Here is a 22,500-nt window from a genome sequence, read left to right as displayed (position 1 = left end):
ACCTATAAACTACAACATGATTTTATTTTATATTGTTGGCAAATGTGAAATCGTGGGGTGTATCGAACCGTATGTCAAATATCGTGATACAAATCGATCGTGAGTTGAGTGTATCGTTACAGCCCTACTATCTGGCTCCACAGCACCTCTGCACTGCCTCAGAGAGCCACGTGCCTCAGCTTACTGTAAGAGGTGGGTCAGGAGTGAACTGATGCACCATATCAGTCTCCTCCCGGATGGATGGAGGGAGGGAGACATGTGAAACAAAATGGGTGACACCAATAGAAAGAGATAGAGAGAGGGGGGAGAGGGAGAGAGAGAGAGAGAGAGAGAGAGAGAGAGAGAGAGAGAGAGAGAGAGAGAGAGAGAGACAGAGAGAGACAGACAGACAGACAGACAGATAGAGAGAGAGAAGGGTAAGGAGGAGGTGGAAAATGACAAAAAGGAATGCCGCAGAGTCACAGAATAAGGGACAAGGCAAGTAGAAAGGCACAGTAGATAAAGGAGGTGCTTGAGGAAGAAAGAACGAGAGCGGAGAAAGGACACCTGCTAAGGAAAAGGGAACACACTGCACGTCATCAAGGTGCTTGCTGTTCCCTGTGCAATCTGCACGCCCTCCTAAGGAGGCGACTGCTCGGCCAGCAAGACCATAAGGCAGCGTGGCCATCTTCAGTCTACCGGGTGGCCCTTATGTCACGGCTGCACCTCGCTGTGACAACGTAGGGGCGGCGGACGGCAGACTGTGGCGATGTGGGGTAGGCTAACAGGGAAGCCGACAAGGAGGACAAAGGGGTCAGTTGTCCCGGGCGTAGGGAGATGGGGGGGCCCATTACTGGGTCCTCGGTATACAGTGAATGTATTGCGTGGGGGGTCCTTTCGGAGGACTTTGTCCTGGGCCTCGACCAAAGCTGTGCAGCGGCCCTGCAAGCTATCGTTGTAGGCTATGCGTTGTAGGCTATGTGTTGCGGCCTTGGCTGTCGGGCCGTGCTGCCAGAGAGAGTAGAGAGAGAGAGGTTCTATTGGCCCATATCTCTATATACTTAAAGAATCTCTGGTGCTGCTGTGCAGCCTCGTCGGTTAGCGGCCGCTAATCCCTCCCCGAGCTGAAGCTAAAGCTCCTCAGCACCCAGCAGGCAACACCTGCTCACGCTCCGGGAAAGAGGGGGAGGAGGAGGAGGAGAAGGAGGAGGAGAAGGAGGAGGAGGAGGAGGAGGAGGAGGAGATCAATTAGGCAGGCTGTCTAATGTGCTATACATTCCTTCCACGCTGAGGTTCACATCTTGTGTTTGTTTATGTGGTCGCGTTTATGTTTGTGAATGGAACGACAAAGGATCTCCAATATGAATTAATATTCTAATGACATATTGTCTGTGCCACTTCTCAGGCACAAAACCCCTTTTCATTTATTTATTAACGCTGCTGTGTCTCCTGATTTGAAGGAAGTCACCGAACGGGCAACCAGGCTGGGCACCCCAGAGTTCAGGCGCGACGGCTTGGAAGCTGCAATTGGCAAAGCCCCCAGGCCCATTTGAATCGCTCCAGACGGATAGTCCTGATTTCAGTGCACTCTTACATCAATATTATTATTTGTTTTATATTGTTCCCCCCTAATAGCTACACAGAGACCTGAACCGTGGAAACTGGGCTTAGTCAGTGTCTTACGTTAGCTTTAGCTTTAGATTTAGCTTAGCTTAGCACGACTGCCACTTGCACAGCTCTGGCACAGAGGGCTGTGGACGACAACAGAGGTGGCGCAGGCCATGCTCTAGTCTAGATGCCAGCCCTCGGAGACAGAAAGAGAGGCCTGCCACCACCACTGACGCTGCTGTCGCACACTAGTGACACTATGGGACTCTGTAGGTGACACACAGTACAAGGCTAGTTTCCAGGCTGCAGGATAATTAGATCGGGGCATCAGGCAATAATACGTACACACAGACTACAGGGGGGAAAGAGGCAGACTCAGTGTGACACACAGTTCAAAAAGCAAGCACAGAGATAGACATTTATGCAGAGTACAGGTTTCATGAGAGTTTGTATCTGTGTGTAGACAACTGTATCTACTAATGTGAGAGCCTATGTATCTGTGTATGTGTTCACGTTAGCGTTTATATATTCATTTCACAGTACAGTGTGTGATGCATATCTACGTCAATATTGTGATATTATATTCTTATATTCTTATATATTCATATATTCTTATGTGTTCTGTGTAGATAATTAGGATCGGGGGAACAGGCAGTGCAAGGGCACAAGAAATTATAAAGGCGTCAACAAAATGGATGCTGGGGCTTCAAAGGTCAAAAGGTCACAAACGAGGCATCAACAAAATGGATGCTGGGGCTTCAAGGTCGAAGGCAAAAGGAAAGGTGGCAAAAGGGCACAGGGTGGAGGGGGGAGATTCACATAACAGCTCACAAGACAAGAGTCACAAAAAGGAGGTGGGGAAGGGGAGAGGGAGATATACAGGGGGGGCAGAGAGAACGAGTGCTGTGCGTGAAGAAACAGAAAAGAGAGAGATGCTTACTTTGGACAGTCGCTTGTGAGACTAGCATGCACCAGGAGAAGAACAAAGAAAATAAATAAAAAAACCAAAAAAATAAAACAATAAAACAACAACAAAAAACATAAAATGCCAAGAAAACGAGAAACAGCTAAAAAGAACAAAACCAAACATCAGTTTTTTTTTCAAGTCAAGAGACATTTTCAACATGACATCAGCGTAAGCAGCACCACGTGCCACAGTAGTAAGAGAGGCACCAGCAAAGAGACAATGGCCAGGAAGAAACAGATGATGGGACAAGCACTTGAGAAGAAGACAAAAAAAAAGGGAAGAAAGAAGGGAGGAGAAATGGAATGACGGGAAAGGAGAGAAGGAGAGGGGGAGACCAAGACAAGAAAGAAGGTGATGGAACAGGCATTAAAGAAGAGTAGAAAGGGGAGGAGGGGGAGGGAGGAGAAACGGAATGATGGGTGAGAGAAAGAAGGCAAGGAGGGAAGGACCATGAAGAGGGCTTGAGAGATGGAGAAAGAAGAAAAACAAAGAAAGGAAGAAAGAGAATGAAGGACATGGAGACAAAGGAGGGGACTGTGAAGGGAAGAAGGGAGGAGAAATGGAATGGTGGGTGGGAGAGGGAGAGCGAGAGAAGAGTAAAAGAAAGTAATGGGACAACTACTTTCCCAGGAAAGGAGAAGGAAAGTTAAGAGAAATAGCATAATGGATTTGAGACTGAAAAACAGGGAGAAGAGGGCAAGAAATATATAAAAAAGGAGTAGACGGTTTAGGAAAAGAGCATAAAAACAAAAAAAGAAAGAAAGAGGACAAAGGAGGAGAAAGATTCAGACGATGCAAAGAGTGAGAGAGATGGACAGATATAAAAATTAGACTGGCAAAGCAAAAGAGAGATAGAGGAAGACAGAGAGGAAGGAAGAGTTACATGGACATAAACAGAGGGAGAGAGGGGTCAGGGTATGTGTGGTGGTCTTGCGTAATAGGCTACAGTAAGATTACGGTAAGTTACTGGACATTTGTGAACTGACATCACAGCTATGTTTCTATGGCTCTCGCAGTTCATTGGCTAATTCTTTGACCCTGACAGATCAGTAGGCCAGATCAGTCCTTCCTCGGACAGCAGTAAACTAGCCTAAGGCTACCTCTGGTACGGTGCATGAAATGGCAACATTGATGTTGTTGTAATAGCGCTGTAACAATATTGTATCAAATCGAGAAATCGTGATATGCAGTCACGATACTGTGAAGAAGAAGGCAGTATCGTGATACGCCCTTTCAAAGTTCTGTTACCTTTCAGTCCAGAAAGCAACCACATGATATGGTGTGATGGTGCTTCCAAGATTCAAATCAATATCCTTATTATTTATTATTTTAACATTATTAATAACCTCTTGTAAGCTATTCTACCTAAACGATGCATTAAAAAAATAAAAATAAATAAAAAATAATATATATATTGAACCGTAGGTCAAAAATTGTGATGTGAACCGAATCGTGAGTTGAGTGTATCGTTACAGCCCTATGTTGTACAGAGTCCCAAAATAACACACACATTTATCTGTGGATAGTCTACAGTAATCTGAGCATGGAAGAAACAATGTAGTCAATGAAGGTGTACATATCCATTCTAAAAATGGACTGTCCTTGAAAGACTGACCACAAAGTGCTCAGAGCTCTGTATTGAATTGAGTTGCACTGTATGCATACATTCTAGATAGAGATCAATAAATACAAATACATTTATGATGTAGACGCACATAAGACATACATCTATATTATCCCCAAATATAACAGCAGCATAAAAGCAAGTCTACGAATCAGCAATTCCGTGTGTGTAGTTATTTATCGGTTTTAAGTACGCAAAGCTTTTATTTGAATTTAGGGTGCTGTTATAGCTGAACACATTTCACAGGCTAAATGAAGTTGTTGACTGATGGCCACCTTAGCTCTGCTTGACCACCCGCCCACCCACACCCACACCCATACACACACACACAGACAGACAGACAGACAGACAGACAGACAGACAGACAGACAGACAGACAGACAGACAGAGACACACACACACACACACACACACACACACACACACACACACACACACACACACACACACACACACACACACACACACACACACACACACACACACACACACACACACACACCCTGATGATGAAGATTTCCTGGCTCTGCGTCTGCCACTACTCTACTGTATGTGTCTATGAGGATGGACTGTGGTGGTGTGAGGGTCACAATAAAAATCGAACAGGCTGCTGGCAGGCCCGCTGGTCTGTCGTGATGTGCCGCATCATCGAGATGAGCTACCACTAGGCTGTTAACACAGCCAGGGCCGAATTAACACACAGGCTACGGTAGATATGGCTGCAGCCTAGGAGCCCCCACCTAGCAGGGGGCCCCTGATTTGCCAAAAGGAGAGATATAAGAATTGTGACAAAATGCAATACTGGAGAATTCATCTATCATGTCAAGTACAGTTGGTATTTTATCCTTAATTGCCAATCATGTCACTATCTATGTATATTTGTCATAAAATTTGCCTTTCGGAGGGGCCTCACAGCACTCTGTAGCCTAGGGGCCCCAGGCCATCTTAATCTAGCCCTGCACACAGCTCAAAACCCAAACCCTAACCCCTAGGGGCGCTACTGTATTACGTTGTTGTGACGTCTTGCTAGCTCAGCTCGACAGTTAGCTCATATCGACACAACAAACGGCAGCCAGGCGTGCAGGGCTACAGAACCTGCACTAAATGTGAGTTAGTACCTGAGAGGTCCACTAGAGAAACTGTGGAGCAAAGCAGCAGGCAGCAGCCTCCATAATGTGCTTAGCGAACGCCTTTTTGTTTTATAGCAAAGCTCTAAAAATGTTTTTTTTTCCCACTGTAGATTTGTTGCTGCTAACCCTTTTAGTGCAACACTGTATGGTGTCTAACGCCTCTATGGCTACAGTATATGCATACACTAGCAAATATTCCATGTGGTTATATTTCACAACATGCAGGACAATCTATTAAATAGATAGCATTTAGCGATGGATGAATATCCCCTGTGAGCACCAACCTCCTTGCCTGGGAACTCCCATACTGCCTTTAGTTCTACACAATCATTCAGATCTGAAACTTGTCATTAGACATGTATGGTGGTAACCAGGCAACCAACCTCCCACCCCAATAATCCCCAGCAGTTGGAAGTGTAGCTGGACTGACCTCAACATTTTGAAGCTGCTCTCAGAGAGTAATCTTAAGACCTAACTACTCTGGTAACGTTATGGATGATTTGGATGACATGAGTAAGATTCTGATATTTACACTGGGTTGTTTATTGATCTATTTATTGATGGGGTCGGGGAGCTTGATTATTTAGTCATGAGAAGGATGGGGGGTGGGAGGTGAAGCACGGATAGTACTTTTATCAGTGTTGCACTTTCGATGGGAACTGGGGAGGGGCGGTGTCAAGCACTGGGAGTTTTATCTTGTTTGCACTATGAATGACTCTTTTAAATCTTGAATTTGAGACGATTTGGGAGAATGTGGTCGTGATTTGAGTGGGTGATAGCTACTTTCTATTGAGTAGCTCTCTGGAAGAATGATGTAAATGAGTAAGGGGATGAGAGGAGGCATGCGACCAGTGGTTTGGGTATGGTTTGGTATGGAGTGAAAGAGCACACCTGGGGGGAGTGAGGGGAAGGTGATGGAGATGGAGAAGAAAGTGAAGTTTAGGGCATGATGACATTACGTTGAGTTTTTGTTGGGCGGGGGGGCTCAGGAAGAGAAAGGGGTTGAGGGTGGAGAGAGTTGGACGGGTTGAAGGGGTATGGTGGATTGGTGAGCTATAAAGAAAGGGTAAGTGTCCACTTGCACTTGCTGGAATGGTTGAGAGGTTGAAATGAGGGGGGAAGTACACATAATGATAAGAGGAAGACAGAGATGGTTTGGTGGGTGTCTGTGTCTTGCAAGGGGTGACAGTTGTTAAAACAGGTGTGGGTGTGGATGGGTGGGGGAGGGTAGAGAGGGAGGAGAAAGAGAAAGATGTGGTGGTGGTGGTGGGGGGGGGCAGTGGGTTGTTGGAAGGGTTGAAGGAGAGGAACAATGGAGGAGAGGAATGATAGAGGAGTTGTGAGACAGGATACTGGGCATCTTCTTCTTTTGATGGGTGCTGAGGGGAGGAGGGGGAAACGAGAGAATGTAGAGAAAAGGAGAAAGAGGGAAAAAAAGAGAGATAAAGGGTGTGCCAGGCATCAGCTTGTTTGATGGAAGGGTTGAAAGGGGTCAGAAAGGGGGAACATGAGAGAGAGAGAGAGAAAGAGAGAGAGAGAGAGAGAGAGAGAGAGAGAGAGAGAGAGAGAGAGAGAGAGAGACAGAGAGAGAGAGAGAGAGAGAGAGATGTTGAACAAGTTTAAGGGTTGAAGGGTGAGCCAGAAAAACAGGAAAGAAGAGAGAGATGTGGGGTGCAAGAGAGAGAGAGAAAGACAGAAAACAAGAGAGAGGGGAAGAGGCATACAGTACATGAGGGGTTGCTTGGCTTGGCTTTGCTGGCCGGGGTGGTGGAGCAGCAGGAGTCGCAGTCGCAACCGGTTGTCGGTTGTCGGTCGTAAGGCTCACCTTGGAGTTCTTGCCGCTGCTGCGTGCCGTCTGCACCGAGCACGAGCGCTGCACCAGCTGCTCGGGCGTGGAAGGAGACTTGTCCGAGGACTGGTCCGATCCCTTCTCCACCATGGCGGCGTCCACCTCCAGGCCCTGCGGCGTCGGCGAGCGGGAGCGTTTGGTGCGCAGGACGGGCGAGCAGGCGGGCGTGCTCCGGTTCGAGTTACTGGCAGTGCTGGATGGAGATGGTGATGGTGGGAGTGGAATGGAGGGAGCAAAAGAGGAGCGGAGTGGAGGAGGACAGGAGAGAGAGAGAGAGAGAGAGAGAGAGAGAGAGAGAGAGACAGACAGAAAGAGAGAGGGAGAGAGAGAGAGAGAGAGAGAGAGAGAGAGAGAGAGAGAGTTGGAAAGGGGTGCGAGAAAGCAGAAGGAAGAGAGAAAAGAGAGAAAAGATAATAGAAAAGAGCGAGAGCAGAGAAAGAAAAAAGAGAGAGCAGATAGCGAAGGAGGGAGAACAGAAAGACAGAGAGAGAGAACAAGAATGAGCGATAGAGCCAGAGATGGAGAGATGGAGAGGTTGAGGAAGATGAAACAGCAAGGGAGAGAAGAAAGACAGATGGCTATTAATGATCAGTGCACACAGTGACACTACCCAATAAGAAGACTCCATTGAGCTAAGACATCAAATAAAACCTTCAGGATGTGGGATCATTCTTTTGAAGGATAGGTTTCATCTTTGTTCAACTGGTTTGCATCATCTTCATAAGGCACCAAACACCACTCTTGCGATATTATACGCCCTCTGTTCCTCTCTAGAGTGATAATCTCAATATGAACTCATCTTTTCCCCTTTAGCATCAAATCCCAGGTGCAGAGGATGTGCGGCAAAAGGACTCACACTCGCTCGTCTATAACATGGTCAGTCACTTCGTTTACATGAGACATTTAATTCCGAATGAACTCACTTTAATTCTGAATAAAGGTTAATTCCACTTTGAAAACATCATGTAAACACTTCACAATTTGGAATTAAATGAAAGATTGAAGCAAACTCGGCATTCAGAATTGAAACAATCATGTAAACGTAGCCTTTATGGCATTGTTTTCCAGGTGCACTAGACCAGTGGTTCTCAACTGGAATAGTCTTGAGACCCACAATTTCCCATGGTTAATACGTTGTGACCCAAACTGTGTAGCGCACCGTCAGATTCTTCCAATAATAATAAAAAAATATTACCATGCATTTCATAATATGCATTATTATTTGCATTGTATGCTGATATACAATGTGTCTTACGAAGTAGTGGAGAGGAAAAGGCCTATTAACCATGTTTCACTCTGTCGTCGACATCATAGTCATTTTTAGTGCATTGCATCACAGCTCCGCGACCCACCCAGGAACCCTCCGCGACCCACTTTTGGGTCCCGACCCACCAGTTGAGAATCACTGCACTAGACAATGACAATGTTCAACAATGCTGAAGTTCAAACTCATACCGGTAAGTCAGAACAACCACTCTATACTGGTAGCAGCTACAGTATACAGTAAGTCTTTTTTGCTGACTATTGTGATTGCATACAGTACACGTTTCGCATTAATGCTTCATCAGGTTCGCACCTCCAGCTTCTGCCTCGTCATCGTGCTCTAGATCCACAACAATCCACTGACACAATCCAAAATGGCGGCCAAATCCCTGCCCTTTATGCCAGGCTGCCACAGCACAAACGACACAGCTGAGCTCAAGCTCAGGGTCGACTTGCATAGGGTTGACTCCGGTCACATCTTGACACAGACTCGTTTGACTCTGCACAGTCAATTGCAATTGCAGTGTGAATTCAACAACTTAGAGAGCAGGACCAATCCTATAGGTGTTAAAGTCAACTATGTACGTATTGAATAAACACTGCAAAATATAGGCTACTGGGCAAACGCGTCAATGCGTCAGTGTCCACTCAATAAAAGGTAAATTCTGCATCCTGAGGGCCTTGGGGGGGGGGTCTTCTTTTCGCCCAAATACAGCAGTATCTGCCCATCTCCTTTCAAGAGCACCTGGACATTGACATTTCACTGCACAGCTCAAGCACAGAGGGTTGAAGCACGGAATGCTGAGAGAGGAGAGGGGGAATCTACAGAAAGATGTCGAGGCATTTTCAAGGAAACCATGGCAACGTCATGTATGACTCACCCGCAAGTGCAGTCATTTGAAGAGTCTCTACAGGGTTATCTGTGTGGATAATAATACGTCTTCTTGTGGATTGGAGTAATGTGGAATAATGCAAGCAATGTTTGTATTTTCACCACAGAATAGCAGCACCGTCCACAGGAGCAATTGTCTATTCTGTACGGAGTCTCAGCATATATTGTTGCACTGTATCAATACATGCTGAGGATATGTGACTACTCAACTGCCATGTTTCATTGTGCTACCTTGTCCAGTGGATTGAACCCAGTCAAGTCAAAGTCAAAGACAAAGTGAGCTTCATAACTGAGAATATGTGACTACTAACTGCCATGTTTCATTATTTATGTTACCTTATCCAGTGGATTAAACAAAGTCAAGTCAAAGTCAAAGATAAATTGAGCTTCATTTGGTTATTTAGACCAGGACCAAGAACTAGATTGCCAGGTGTGGGGCATAAATAACCCCCACCAAACCCCCCTGACCAAAATAACAAGATCAACTCTTCACCAGCTTCTACGTCAGCTTCAAAAGGTGTACACCAAACCAGTTTAAACCACGTATGATACAAGTGTAACACCTGTAAGTGTGGCACCACCAAAATAACTTGTAATAATCTGTGCCACGCACAGCCCCAAGCCACATGCCCCGTTCTTTGGTTCCTTTCCAAGCCTGGCCTCAGCCTCTTGCCTCTGCTTCTAAGCCGAGCAGGGTTGCCAGATGAGGCTGATGATTTCCAGCGCAAAAACTGCGCAAAACCCGTCTGGAAGCACTAAATCTCGCTCAATTATTTTGATTTCTAGGGCGTGTTTTTTCTGCTAAATGCCATTTGTACCCGCAGACGGCCATCCTAAGCAGCCCAATTGGGCAGGAAACCGCCCAATCTGGCAGCGCTGAAGCCGAGCACTACTTACGAGTACAGGTGCGTCATACTGGACTGGCGAAAGAGCAGGTCCCAGGCCAGGAAGGTGTGCGGGGCGGCGGGCTGCGGCGGGCTCTCGCTCATGGACTGCAGCACCAGGAGGTCGCTCATCAGCATGCCGCCGCTCATGCGCCTCCGGTGCCGGCTACGGCGCTCGCCAAACTCGGGGTCCGCCATGTTGGCCCGCCGCGCAAGACGTGGGGACTTCATAACGCTCATAAAAACAGCACCAATCCAACCGACCGACTGCCGAACGAACGAACCGAAACACACGATTCGACTCGATCCGATGCAGCGTGTCGCTATGGCTCGGAGAGCATCGAAAGCAGACCTCGCTTGCCGGTGTCCCTTCACAAGCCGTGCTCACATGGTTGCCTGGACAAAAAACTAAGCACCCTCGAGCCAGTCGAGTCGAGTTTTGCGACGCGCAATCGCAAACATGTTACCTAAACCAAAGAGAAGACACTGAAGGAGAGAAAGAGAGAGAGAGAGAGAGAGAGAAAAAGAGAGAGAGAGAGAGAACTCTGTGTCTTAGAGCCTAATGTGGGCTTGCCCCACAATCCTTGGGAGCTGTGTCTACCTGAGCGGTCCAGCAGCCACGCCCAGTGTTTACATGACAGCTACTGGGTAATCCCATTATGTCACTGCAAATAGGCTTGAAGAATTACCCCCACTACCCAATAATACACTGCACTGCACTGCACTGCACTGCACTACACTACACAGCTCCGCTCTCCTCTCCTCTCCTCTCCTCTCCTCTCCTCTCCTGCAAGGAGTCTCACAGGAGAGAGACATAGAAGATTACTGTTCCACGGACTGCCACACAAACACACACACACACCACCACAAACACACACAGAAACACCTATATGCGAACACACACACAAGCACACACACACGCACGCACACACACGCACGCACGCACGCACACACGCACGCACGCGCACACACACGCACGCGCACACACACACACGCACACACACACACACACACACACACACACACACACACACACACACACACACACACACACACACACACACACACACACACACACACACACACACACACACACACACACACGCACGCACACACGCACAGACACACAGAATTCCCTCTGTGGATGTGAACAGTTCATCAGATGCCAGGGATAATCACACTGCCCAACACTCTATACAGTACAAGTATTCTATACAGTAAAGTATTCTCTCTCTCTCTCTCTCTCTCTCTCTCTCCATCATATCCCGGCCGTTATTGTCTGCATTGTTCTGAATATGTATTTCCTTGGCCAAATTGAAAGCTAGGTGCTGACGCATCCTAGGTGTCCTGTGGCCTGCTGTGGGCAGCTGTACTGTGTCAAAACATGGGGGCTGTGAGAGACGCAGTACGGGGGGAGCGGCGCTGAGCACCATGGCAGTCACAGGAGATGTGCTGATACTGCTGGAGGTAGAGTAGAGTAGATGAGCAGTGCACTATCAAAAGATCTGGGCACAGTATCCTCTGATGAGTCACAGATATTCATACAGTATACACACACACACACACACACACACACACAACAAAACATACACGGCTAAATACACATGCATGTCAAATTTTGCGAATAGTGCTTCAGTACACACATGACCAAACACACAACGCAGATATCTACCCATAGTACAGAAACCGAAGGAATACTCGAAAGCAGAGGGACTGACAGACACACACACACACACACGCAAACACATCGGCATATGCAAAAAAATAAATCCCAAACCCGGTCCTGCAGACCCGCCAGCAGAGTTGTATAAAGTGGAAGTAGAAGTACTTAAAAATGTAATTACAACACTAGTAGTGTGATATTACATGGTCTCAAGTTTGCAATACCATACTACAAGAGTTGTAATTGCATCCGCATGAGTACTTCTACTTCTACTTTACACAACTCTTGCTAACCTTCCATATTGACCCCTGGTTTTTGGAGAACACAGGCCTAACTAACCACCCATATCTCTGGAGAACATAGGCCATCGTACAAGTAAGTGATCCATCCCCCTTTGGGGTGCCTGCTTTTTGCACAGGCCTGACCCGGTCACATTATCAACCATTACACAAGGGCTGCTTACATCATGTGCAGTGCGGCCAATCCAGCACAGGCTGCCCACAGCAGGCATGCAGTAACTGTGCCACTCTACCGCTACACTCTATAGCGGCCTGGCTTTCGGCAGCATGGCTTACACGTAGGCTCTTCACTCTCATCTGACTAAGTAAGTACTGCCACCAGGTGGACGAGCCTCAAGTGTGTACTGTTCTTCATTACTGTACGTGGGCAGGTAAGCAGTGTTGCCAGATTGGGTGGTTACCAACCCAATTGAGCTGCTTGGGATGGCAGTCTGCGGGTAAAACCGTGAAAAAGTGTCCATTTGGCGTTTTTTTCTGCAGTTTTATGCCCATAGAAATCAATGCAATTTGTTGAAATTGGGTGGAATTTAGCGCTTCCTGGCTTTTGAGCACCCTTTGGGCGGGATTTGATCAGACACATCTGGCAACACTGCAGGTAGGTAACGTTTGAGAAGAGAGAGAGCCCCACACACGGTGAGGTAAGCATGGTGACACGTTACATAGGATCGTCTGGCACAGTGACTTCACAGGCGGTTTACCATGGGTAACTGAACTGCAGTAACCCTTATCTTAGCCACACACTGGAGTTACTACAGTAGGGATTGAATGGAAGAAAAATGCAAGATGCAAGTGTGCTCCATTCACTTGCAGCCATAGATTTAATATAGATTTATAGATTTTGATAGTACATAGATAGTAGATTACAGTGGATAGTTAATAGTAGACAGTGGTTTGACTCTTAAAATAGATTGTAGAGTGTAGGGGTGTGCGATATGGCAAAAATGTCATATCACGATTTTTTAACATGAAATCTCGATTTAGATTTTTTATCACGATCTTCCGACCAAAAAATAAAAACGACAAAAAACAACTTTCATATACTTGCAATTTTTAATTTGCAGTCAATAAAATGTTAACACACTGATGACACTCTCATAAAGTGTACAATTGGAATACAATAATGTAAAGAATAAAGTGAAGACAACAACACAAGTGAGAAAACATAACTCTGATACTGATAGAGAACATTCTCACTGCAACCTATACAACCTATACTGAGGACCTATACGATTTTCCCACTTTGGCAGATTCGAGTCGATCTTGTACTTGATATCACGATTCACGATTTAATATCATCATATCGCCCACCCCTAGTAGAGTGTGCAAGTAGATAGCCCTATGACCCTTAATACATGTGTTTTTTCTTCCTCTTTTTGTATTGCCAGTGCAAAATATGGAATTTGATTATTAAAGGTCATGGATGGCCAAATACTGCTATGTTTGAAGCATCTTATATGAAATGAAAGCAAGTGTGAACAAAGGTCTATCAAAAATATTGACTGTAGCCTAAAACCTTTTGTGGAAAAAGGTTTGCACATTCATTCATGCCAGTGAATGAATAAAAAGGAAAAAAAGAACCTATGAGGAAAAAATCCAAAGGATTGTGCAAACTTTTTTCCATAAAATGTTACTTTTTTTGTTCAGCACCAGTGATTGTTCCCAAGCAACTCCACAAGTGTAATCTAAAACCTGTAAACATGTATTTCCAAGGATTAGGTTGCTGAAGTGCTTTGGTGAAGTGACACTGCACCCTACTATTTCAAGAATGTTCAGAGGAAACATTGGCAATATAAGCGTGGCGATATTAAAATCATCGGTGTAATATGTGCTGTGTATTAATGCAGTCCAGCCTTTTTTACAAGTCTTCTGTTGTCCAGTCTTGCACTTTAAATGTCTGTATGAGCACTGTCTATGTCCATACTGTCTTATGTCCATGTATGAGTACTGTCTATGTCTATATTGTCTATGTCCTTACCTAGATTAGTCTATGTCTGCATGGGAAAGCAAGAAATGTAATTTCAAATTCTTTGTATGACCAGTGCATGTAAAGAAATTGACAATAAAACCAACTTGACTTGACTTGACTTGATGTATGTAACTGCTAACTGTACATTGTGTTTACATTACACTGTATTTCCACTCTTGTAAATGTAACTTACAGTACAGTAAGGGGAGAGGTTCATTTCATGAAGCAAACAGGTGATACAAGTAATAGACTTCAGAATCTGCTGAGGTTTTCGTGCAAGAAGGTCAAGGCATAAAGGGCTAAGGGGGGCCATTTCATTTAATTCAATTTTCTTTTATCTTTTTTTTTTGTGCTGACCCGTAATATCTCCATGCCAAGTTTGCAGATCCAGGGGACCAGAACTGAGTCTCTTCTGCCTTATAAACCCCAACCACTGTCCTCCGCCCTTCACCGCCGCGGGAAGGTCATGAGAATCAGCCACAAAAGACACGGCCATTAGCCACCCTAGCCTAGCGCAGTCCCCATTGACACCCACACACACATTGCCATCCGCCATCGGCTTCATTGACTGGGCCAGAGTTAGCGGCGTCAATATGGAGAGGCTATAGCAATGCAATAGAGAGAGAGAGAGAGAGAGAGAGAGAGAGAGAGAGAGAGAGAGAGAGAGAGAGAGAGAGAGAGAGAGAGAGAAGAGAACGAAGAGAAAGAGACACAGGGAGACACAGAGAGAGACTTAGGGACCTTCCATTTCGGAGTTAGCTGGGTCAATAGTGGGAGGCTAACAGTGCAACAAGACACGGGACACTGGAGAGAGATAGATAGATAGAGAGAGAGAGAGAGAGAGAGAGAGAGAGAGGAAGAAAGAACAGCTAGAGAGAAGAGAGGAAAGCAGGGGAGAGTGTACTGTAGCAGATGTATTGAGCAGAGAAGACGGTGAAGGAAAAGAGAGGTTATAAGAGGCGAGAAGGAGAGGAGAGTAGAAACTAGAGGACAGCACAGCACAGTACACACAGACAGTGGTCAGTCAAGAAACATACATACACTGTATACAAGGCCGCTGACAACATTGGCTGGCCCTGGGACAAAGCCATAAGAAAGGGCTCCCCACTTAATACTTTCAATGTAATGAAGACTGAGCTTTGGGCCCCCTGTCTCACTGGGCCCGGGACAACTGACCCCTTTGTCCACCCCGTCAGCTTCCCTGACTGTATATATAAATACGGTCGATCAAACACTAGAAGATTGTCAAATTAAACTCTCTTAAGATTAATACTACTGGCAAACGGAGTGTGCAGAGGCTTAGAGACCACCGACTCCAGATGGACAGCGCTGGGGCGGTAAGCGTGGCTTTCTCGTCTCTCCCTGAGGAATACCCCGTCCCTAAGCCAATTACACTCTTCAGATTATAACGCCCCAGGGCCAAGAGAATGTGGACATGCTGTCTACTGGGGGCAAGAAAATAGCACACAGAGCAAAAATGTTACCCTGTGTTCATTCAACACATGGAGAGTAAGGACAACTAGGATTGTGTTTAATTTCTTAAAATCTTTTTTAGGACATGGCCCCTATTATGAATTTGCTGTAACCAGAATGGGAATGACCAAGTTGTCATGTGTTAAAGACAATGTTGTGGTAGTGTTGAACTTTGGTTGTGAAGTCAACCACCATTACAGCATTCCACCTCTGTAACAACAGTGAAAATGCACTGTGGAGAGTTAGGTCCCATTCCAACTCTGCATGCCCATTAACACTCATTTTTTTAGTGTTTACCTATGCACAGTGACAAAAGTGGATGACGGTGATGGCTAAACGCACACACACAATGGGGGGTATTACCAACATTAACTTGCTGCCGAACCCGAAAACATGGCAAACACAAGTCGGACAAAGGCTAATAGCAAGCCAATGGGTCCTTTCACCTGGGGCCTCGGACAAACACAGTGCTAACACCATTAGCTTCCTGTCTTGAATAGGTCATTCTGGGCTTAGGGGTGTGGTGACTTTTACTCTGTAGTGCCCGGGACAACACACACGCACAGCGGCACACACAAGACAGGTGCATGTCAGGTCACAGAGCAGGACCTTTGTAAATGACCTGCACACACACACGCACACATGCCACGCACGCATGTAAGCACGCACACACGCACACAAACACACACACACACACACACACACACACACACACACACACACACACACACACACACACACACACACACACACACACACACACACACACACACACACACACACACACACACACACACACACACACATAGGGATGAGTCACACAACAGAGCAGAACACAACAGAGCCTCTGGATCGGGATCTTACATGCAGGCAATGGACTGAAAGGACGGAGCCTGCATTAATTATGTGTGCCAGGCAAAAAAAGAACACAATTATCCTAAAAGCCATCCATGTGCGTACACGGTGCCTTATTCTGTCCAAATAATCCCCGGGCTGGGGTAAAATGAACCACTGCTACCTGTTTGGTTTGATTTGTGATCCTATTATTTACCTAAATACATCCTGCGATGCTCTCCATGATTAAACTATATAATAATAATGGATGCAGATACATTTGGATTGCTTTTGATTCCAATGTTGTTCATTCACATGTTTTATGTGTAATTAGATTCCTGTCGACATCAATCTAACTGGCTGTAAGGTACAATATTAATTTAAGGAAGGATGAAACCAGGTAATGACAATAACGGTAGGGACACATTGACACGAATCTGGCCAAGCGAAGCGAACTTCGCCATTCATTCCTATGAGAGAGGCGAAGGCAAGAGAAAGCAAGCGAACAGGAACAAAGTGAAGCGATATCATTACACAAAGTTTAATGTTATGCAAATGAGGAGCAAATTCGCCTACGGCGACCCAATCAAATCAACTATATAACTGTCCTATTCCATTTGATTCGCCGCAACGACCTGATGATGGTTGAGCTGTCACTGAATTTCGCATCTCTTCGCCTCACTCGTTTCGCCTCCTATGTGCCACTACCGTAATAGGTTTCAGATTCTAGGCCTACATTATGTGATGCTATAATGATGCATGCATATAAAACAGGATTCTTTCAGATTGCCCACGATGTGAAGAACAAATGTGAATGGCCAAGCATTAAGACTTTATGAACTCTTAGCTGTATGAACTTGAATTTAAAGTATAAGTGGTAAAGCCGTCTATAATTTTACATTTTGTCTAAACCTGCTTTATAATGGGCATGCTTAATCCTTAGTCCTAAAAATGCGCCCTTCACATTTGTTTTTTAAAAATGTGCAACTTGTTTAGTACTGTTCACTGGTAAAAGATAGCAAGTTTTGTAGTGACATATGACCTCTGCCATATTTTGTCAGTTTTACCCCACAATATAATATGGACATCCACAAAACATTCAAAACATTTACGTAAGAACAAGCTCTATGGAATACATAAATGTGCCCTAAAAGGTAATCTACACAGTGGAAGCACAATATATTCTTAACCTGTAGTCTCTGAATGACTAAGGGTTGTTATGTGTCTGACCCATAGATGTAATTAAAATGCAGTGAGTGTAGTAGAGTACCGACCGAGGCCTTAGAGCGAGAGTGATGTCAACATGTTAGCGTCCTACGGCGAGGTATAAATAGCTGGACGAGGGGAGAAGGAGGAGGAGAGAGGGAGAGGGAGGGGGAGAGGGAGAGGGAGAGGGAGAGAGTGACATGCATGCTAGGAGGACAGGGAGCATGGGAGAGTTTGGAGTGGAGCACATTGGTATTCTGCCAGCACAGGCGCTGTCTGGAGGAGGAGGCATGGTGTAGCAGCGAGTGTGCTCACACAGACACACATGGGCATACGGGTACGCACGCACACTGCACAGAAAGAGAGAGAGAGAGAGTGTGAGAGAGAGATAGAGAGAGAGAGAGAGAGAGAGAGAGAGAGAGAGAGAGAGAGAGAAAGAGTCACACCCACACACCCATACGTATGCACACATGTACCCACACATATAAATGCAAGCACGCACGCACATCCATGCATATAGCCTATCTCAAACAGGGTCTGGGCTAAGTCCTTTTTCATGTCACACGCAGTCTGAGCAGAGACCGGCCTCACCTGCCTTTTTGACATGCCTGTCTGAGGAGATGCCAGGGACCGGAACAGACAGGTCGGAAACACACACGGACAGCTCAGACTGATACAGCACATCCATACACTCATATGCAGACTCACACACATACAACCTTTCTTTCTTTCTTTCTTTTTTTCTTTTTTCCTTTCTTTCTTTCTTTCTTTCTTTCTTTCTTTCTTTCTTTCTTTCTTTCTTTCTTTCTTTCTTTCTTTTTTACTCCCCTCCCACCCCCACCACACACACACACACACACACACACACACACACACACACACACACACACACACACACACACACACACACACGTCATGCTGTCTTCCATCCACCTGTCCAACAATATACGCGCACCTACTGGCTTACAGGCATTAGCAGAGAGAGGAATATAACAAGAGGAGAGGAGAGGAGAAGAGAGGAGAAGATGAGAGGGGAGAAGAGAGAAGAGGAGAGGGGAGAAGAGGAGAGAGGAGGGGAGAGGAGAGGAGGAAAGGAGAGGAGAGAGGAGAGGAGAGGGGAGATGAGGAGAAGAGAGGAGAGGAGAAGAGGATAGAGGAGACGAGAGGAGAGGAGAAGAGAGGAGAGGAGAAGATGGGAGAAGAAGAGAGAGAAGAGGAGAAGGGGGAGTGGAGAGGAGAGGAAAGGGGAGGGGAGGGGAGAAGAGGAGAGAGGGGAGCCAAGGGGAGAGGAGATGAGAGGAGATGAGAAGAGAAGGGGGAGAGGAGATGAGAGGAGAGGAGAAGAAAGGAGAAAAGAGGATATGAGAGGGCAGGAGAGGAGAGGACAGGAGAGGACAAGAGGAGATAGGAGAGCGGAGAACATAACAAGCAGCACAGAGCACTGCCTGAATGCTGAATGGACCTGACGAAGAGAAAGAGAACGAGAACGAGAGAAAGACAAAAAAGGGAGGGAACAGAACAAACGAGAGAAACAAAAGAGAGAGAAGAACGCAGAGGCAAAATGAGAGAATGAGAAGAAACGAGGGCTAGTAGTGGTGCGATGGAGGAAAAGTTCTTTTTCTTTCTCTTTCTCTCTCTCTGTCCTAGTACACAAACAACACGCCATACTGGTGTGCGGAGGACAAGCCTAAGAGGCAGGGTGAATATCAAGCAGACTGTCACTGCGCTGTGGATGACCAGTACTCCTCGTGGCCCTTTCAGCCTTTCAGCGTGCGGTGTCCTTTCTCTTTCTAAACGGCTACGACATAGCGCAAACAAACCACACCACACCACATGAGCAGACTACAATATAGCACACCACACTATGACACACCACACCACATCACACTACGAGACACCACACCACACCACACCACACCACACCACACCACATCACACCACACCACATCACACTACGAGACACCACAGCACACCACATCACACCACACCACCACACCACATAACACTACGACACATCACCACACACCACATCACACGGGCAGACAATATAGCACACCACATTACACTACGAGACACCACACCACATCACACCATATGAGCAGACTACAATATAGCACACCACACTACGACACACCACACCACACCACATGACACTATGACACACCACACCACACCACACCACATAACACTACGACACATAACACTACGACACACCACACCACACCACACCACATCACACTGGCAGACAATATAGCACACCACACCGCACCACACCACACCGCACCACACCACACCACACCACACCACACCACACCACAAAGCACCACACCACACCAAACTACACCAGCAAAGTACAATATACCACACCACCATGACTCACCACACCACACCAACAGACTAAAATATACCACACCACAACCATACTGTGTTAAACCACATCACACTACAACACACCACACCACACTGTGTTACACCACATCACACTACAACACACCGCACCATACTATGACACACCACACCACACCACACCACAGTACGTCACACCACACCACACCACACCACCGTACGTCACACCACACCACACCACCATACGTCACACCACACCACACCACACCACACCAGACTGTGGATGGCCAGTGCTCCTCGTGGCCATTTCAGCATGTGCCCTTTCTCATTCTAAATGGGCACGACACAGCACAAACCACACCACATGAATACAATACACCACAACATGACACACCACACCACTCCACACCACACTATGACACACCACACCACTCCACAACAGGAGACTACAAGACACCACACTTTGCCATACCACACTCCGACAAAAAACACAACATCAGACACATCTAAGACACAACACAGCACACAACTCATTCTTCTTTACGCAAGAATCATCACAGCACACCACACCACAATACAATACACCACACTACAACACACCAAGCTAGGCCACACTACGACTCATCACACCACACCACATCACATCACACCACACTACAGTACAAATACACCACACACCACTCCACAGCTACTCCAGGCTACTCCGAGTGCCGCCGGCATATTTCCATGGCAACCCTTGTAATTTTGGCAGGGGGGTTGTGGGGATTTTGTTGTGCCTTTTATTTTAGAGAAAAAGAAGTGCAAGTAGAGTAAAGGAGGAATGTGTGTGTGTGTGTGTGTGTGTGTGTGTGTGTGTGTGTGTGTGTGTGTGTGTGTGTGTGTGTGTGTGTGTGTGTGTGTGTGTGTGTGTGTGTGTGTGTGTGTGTGTGAGAGTGAGAGAGCGAGAGAGAGAGAGAGAGAGAGAGAGAGAGAGAGAGAGAGAGAGAGAGAGAGAGAGAGAAAGAGAGAGAGAGAATATGAGTTAGAATAAGGGAAGTTAGAGACAGAGAGGGAGGAAGAGAAACAATTAGAAAGAGCGAGAGAGAGAGAGAGAGAGAGAGAGAGAGAGAGAGAGAGAGAGAGAGAGAGAGAGAGAGAGAGAGAGAGAGAGAGAGAGAGAGAGAGAGAAGAGAAAAAAAAATCTGCTAAGAGATAAAGGGAAGCACGCTTGAGTTGTCCTGACTAGGAACATGAGTGTCGTCCTCGGCTGACTAACTCCCTTATGCTACAGTGACTGACTGACATCTCCGGGGAAGATTTCACCATTGTATGCAGCACCTCACCTTTCGGGGGATGCTATCGCTACCGGTGTGATTAAAATTCTTAGTTTTTACACCTTAGTAGGGATTTACAAAGCAAACAACACATCTGTATGATAATTAAGTCTTGCACATGCTATTCTTTGCTGCTTTCTGACAGACAGTGGTGCTTGGCATGAGGAAATAAGGCTTATAAAAAAAGCAACATTTTGGAGGGAAAATTGCTCATCAAAGGAATGTTTTTATTTTTTCCGCTTTCATAAACCGCACGCCGCATGCACATCGCCATAGCAACAATAGAGAGTGGTGTAAAATATTGAGTATGCTGAGCTAAATATACTGCCCCATCCCCCCTCCTCCGGCTCCCGGCTCCCACAGCACAGCTCTTCAGTGAGTGCACGGCATGACATGCCATGCCTTGCCGGCTACAGTAGCATGCATGCATGGGAGGGAGGGTGCCACATCATGGCAATCAAGAGGCACTCACAGGGACGCCAAACTCCAGCTGAGCACAGCAAACAAGACTCAAAGTTGAGTGTGCCAGAACTGAAGAGTCTGAATCTGAGTTTAGGGATCATACTGTAGTAGTATGCCAATGTTTGTATAATTTAATGGTTTTATAATCAGTCTTTAATAGTTTTGCTTTTCCCCAAAGTGAAGGACGAACAGTATTAAAAACCTTAACATTATTGTGTATTACCACAGATCACATCACCACTGTTTTCTTGTTCTGTTGGCTAATTAGCAATCACTTGACATTGCACTGGTGAACTTTGGTTTCAGAGACAACAACCACACCGGATGGTACAGTAGCAAATGGCCATTATAACACAAAAGTAAAAACTAAATATTGGTGCTACTTCAAGTTCTAAAATATGTACAAATTCACAAGTGTACCTGCACTGACATAGGGCGGCTGATATCTGACTAGATTCGACATGCTTCTGATCAGATGTTACAATGCATTTAGCATGTCACCCTAAATGTAGGCTAATGATAATGACGTTCAATCTAAACTAATCTCAATACTGTATGTAGGGTCTATAGCTATATATATATATATATATATATATATATATATATATATATATATATATATATATATATATATATATATATATATTATAATTTTAACCATGACTACAGTTTTGAAGCCTGCATACGTACATGCATAATGACAATAAAGTTGAATATAATATAATCAGGAGTGCATTTCACG

At 45.8% G+C, this 22,500-nt stretch overlaps 1 protein-coding gene across 2 annotated transcripts in view; it reads right to left on the bottom strand.

Annotated features, from left to right (window-relative positions):
• Positions 1–22,500, bottom strand: part of gramd1bb (GRAM domain containing 1Bb) — a 155,649-nt gene that overhangs the window by 40,765 nt on the left and 92,384 nt on the right. For both annotated transcript variants that reach the window (XM_063205526.1, XM_063205525.1), the window contains one exon: positions 7,134–7,350. In XM_063205526.1, the coding sequence (XP_063061596.1) occupies positions 7,134–7,350 (217 nt within the window). The remainder of the gene's footprint in view (positions 1–7,133; positions 7,351–22,500) is intronic.

This window comes from Engraulis encrasicolus, chromosome 8, assembly GCF_034702125.1.
Source record: "Engraulis encrasicolus isolate BLACKSEA-1 chromosome 8, IST_EnEncr_1.0, whole genome shotgun sequence".
Lineage (NCBI taxonomy): Eukaryota > Metazoa > Chordata > Actinopteri > Clupeiformes > Engraulidae > Engraulis > Engraulis encrasicolus.
This window is presented reverse-complemented; position numbering and strand designations above follow the sequence as displayed.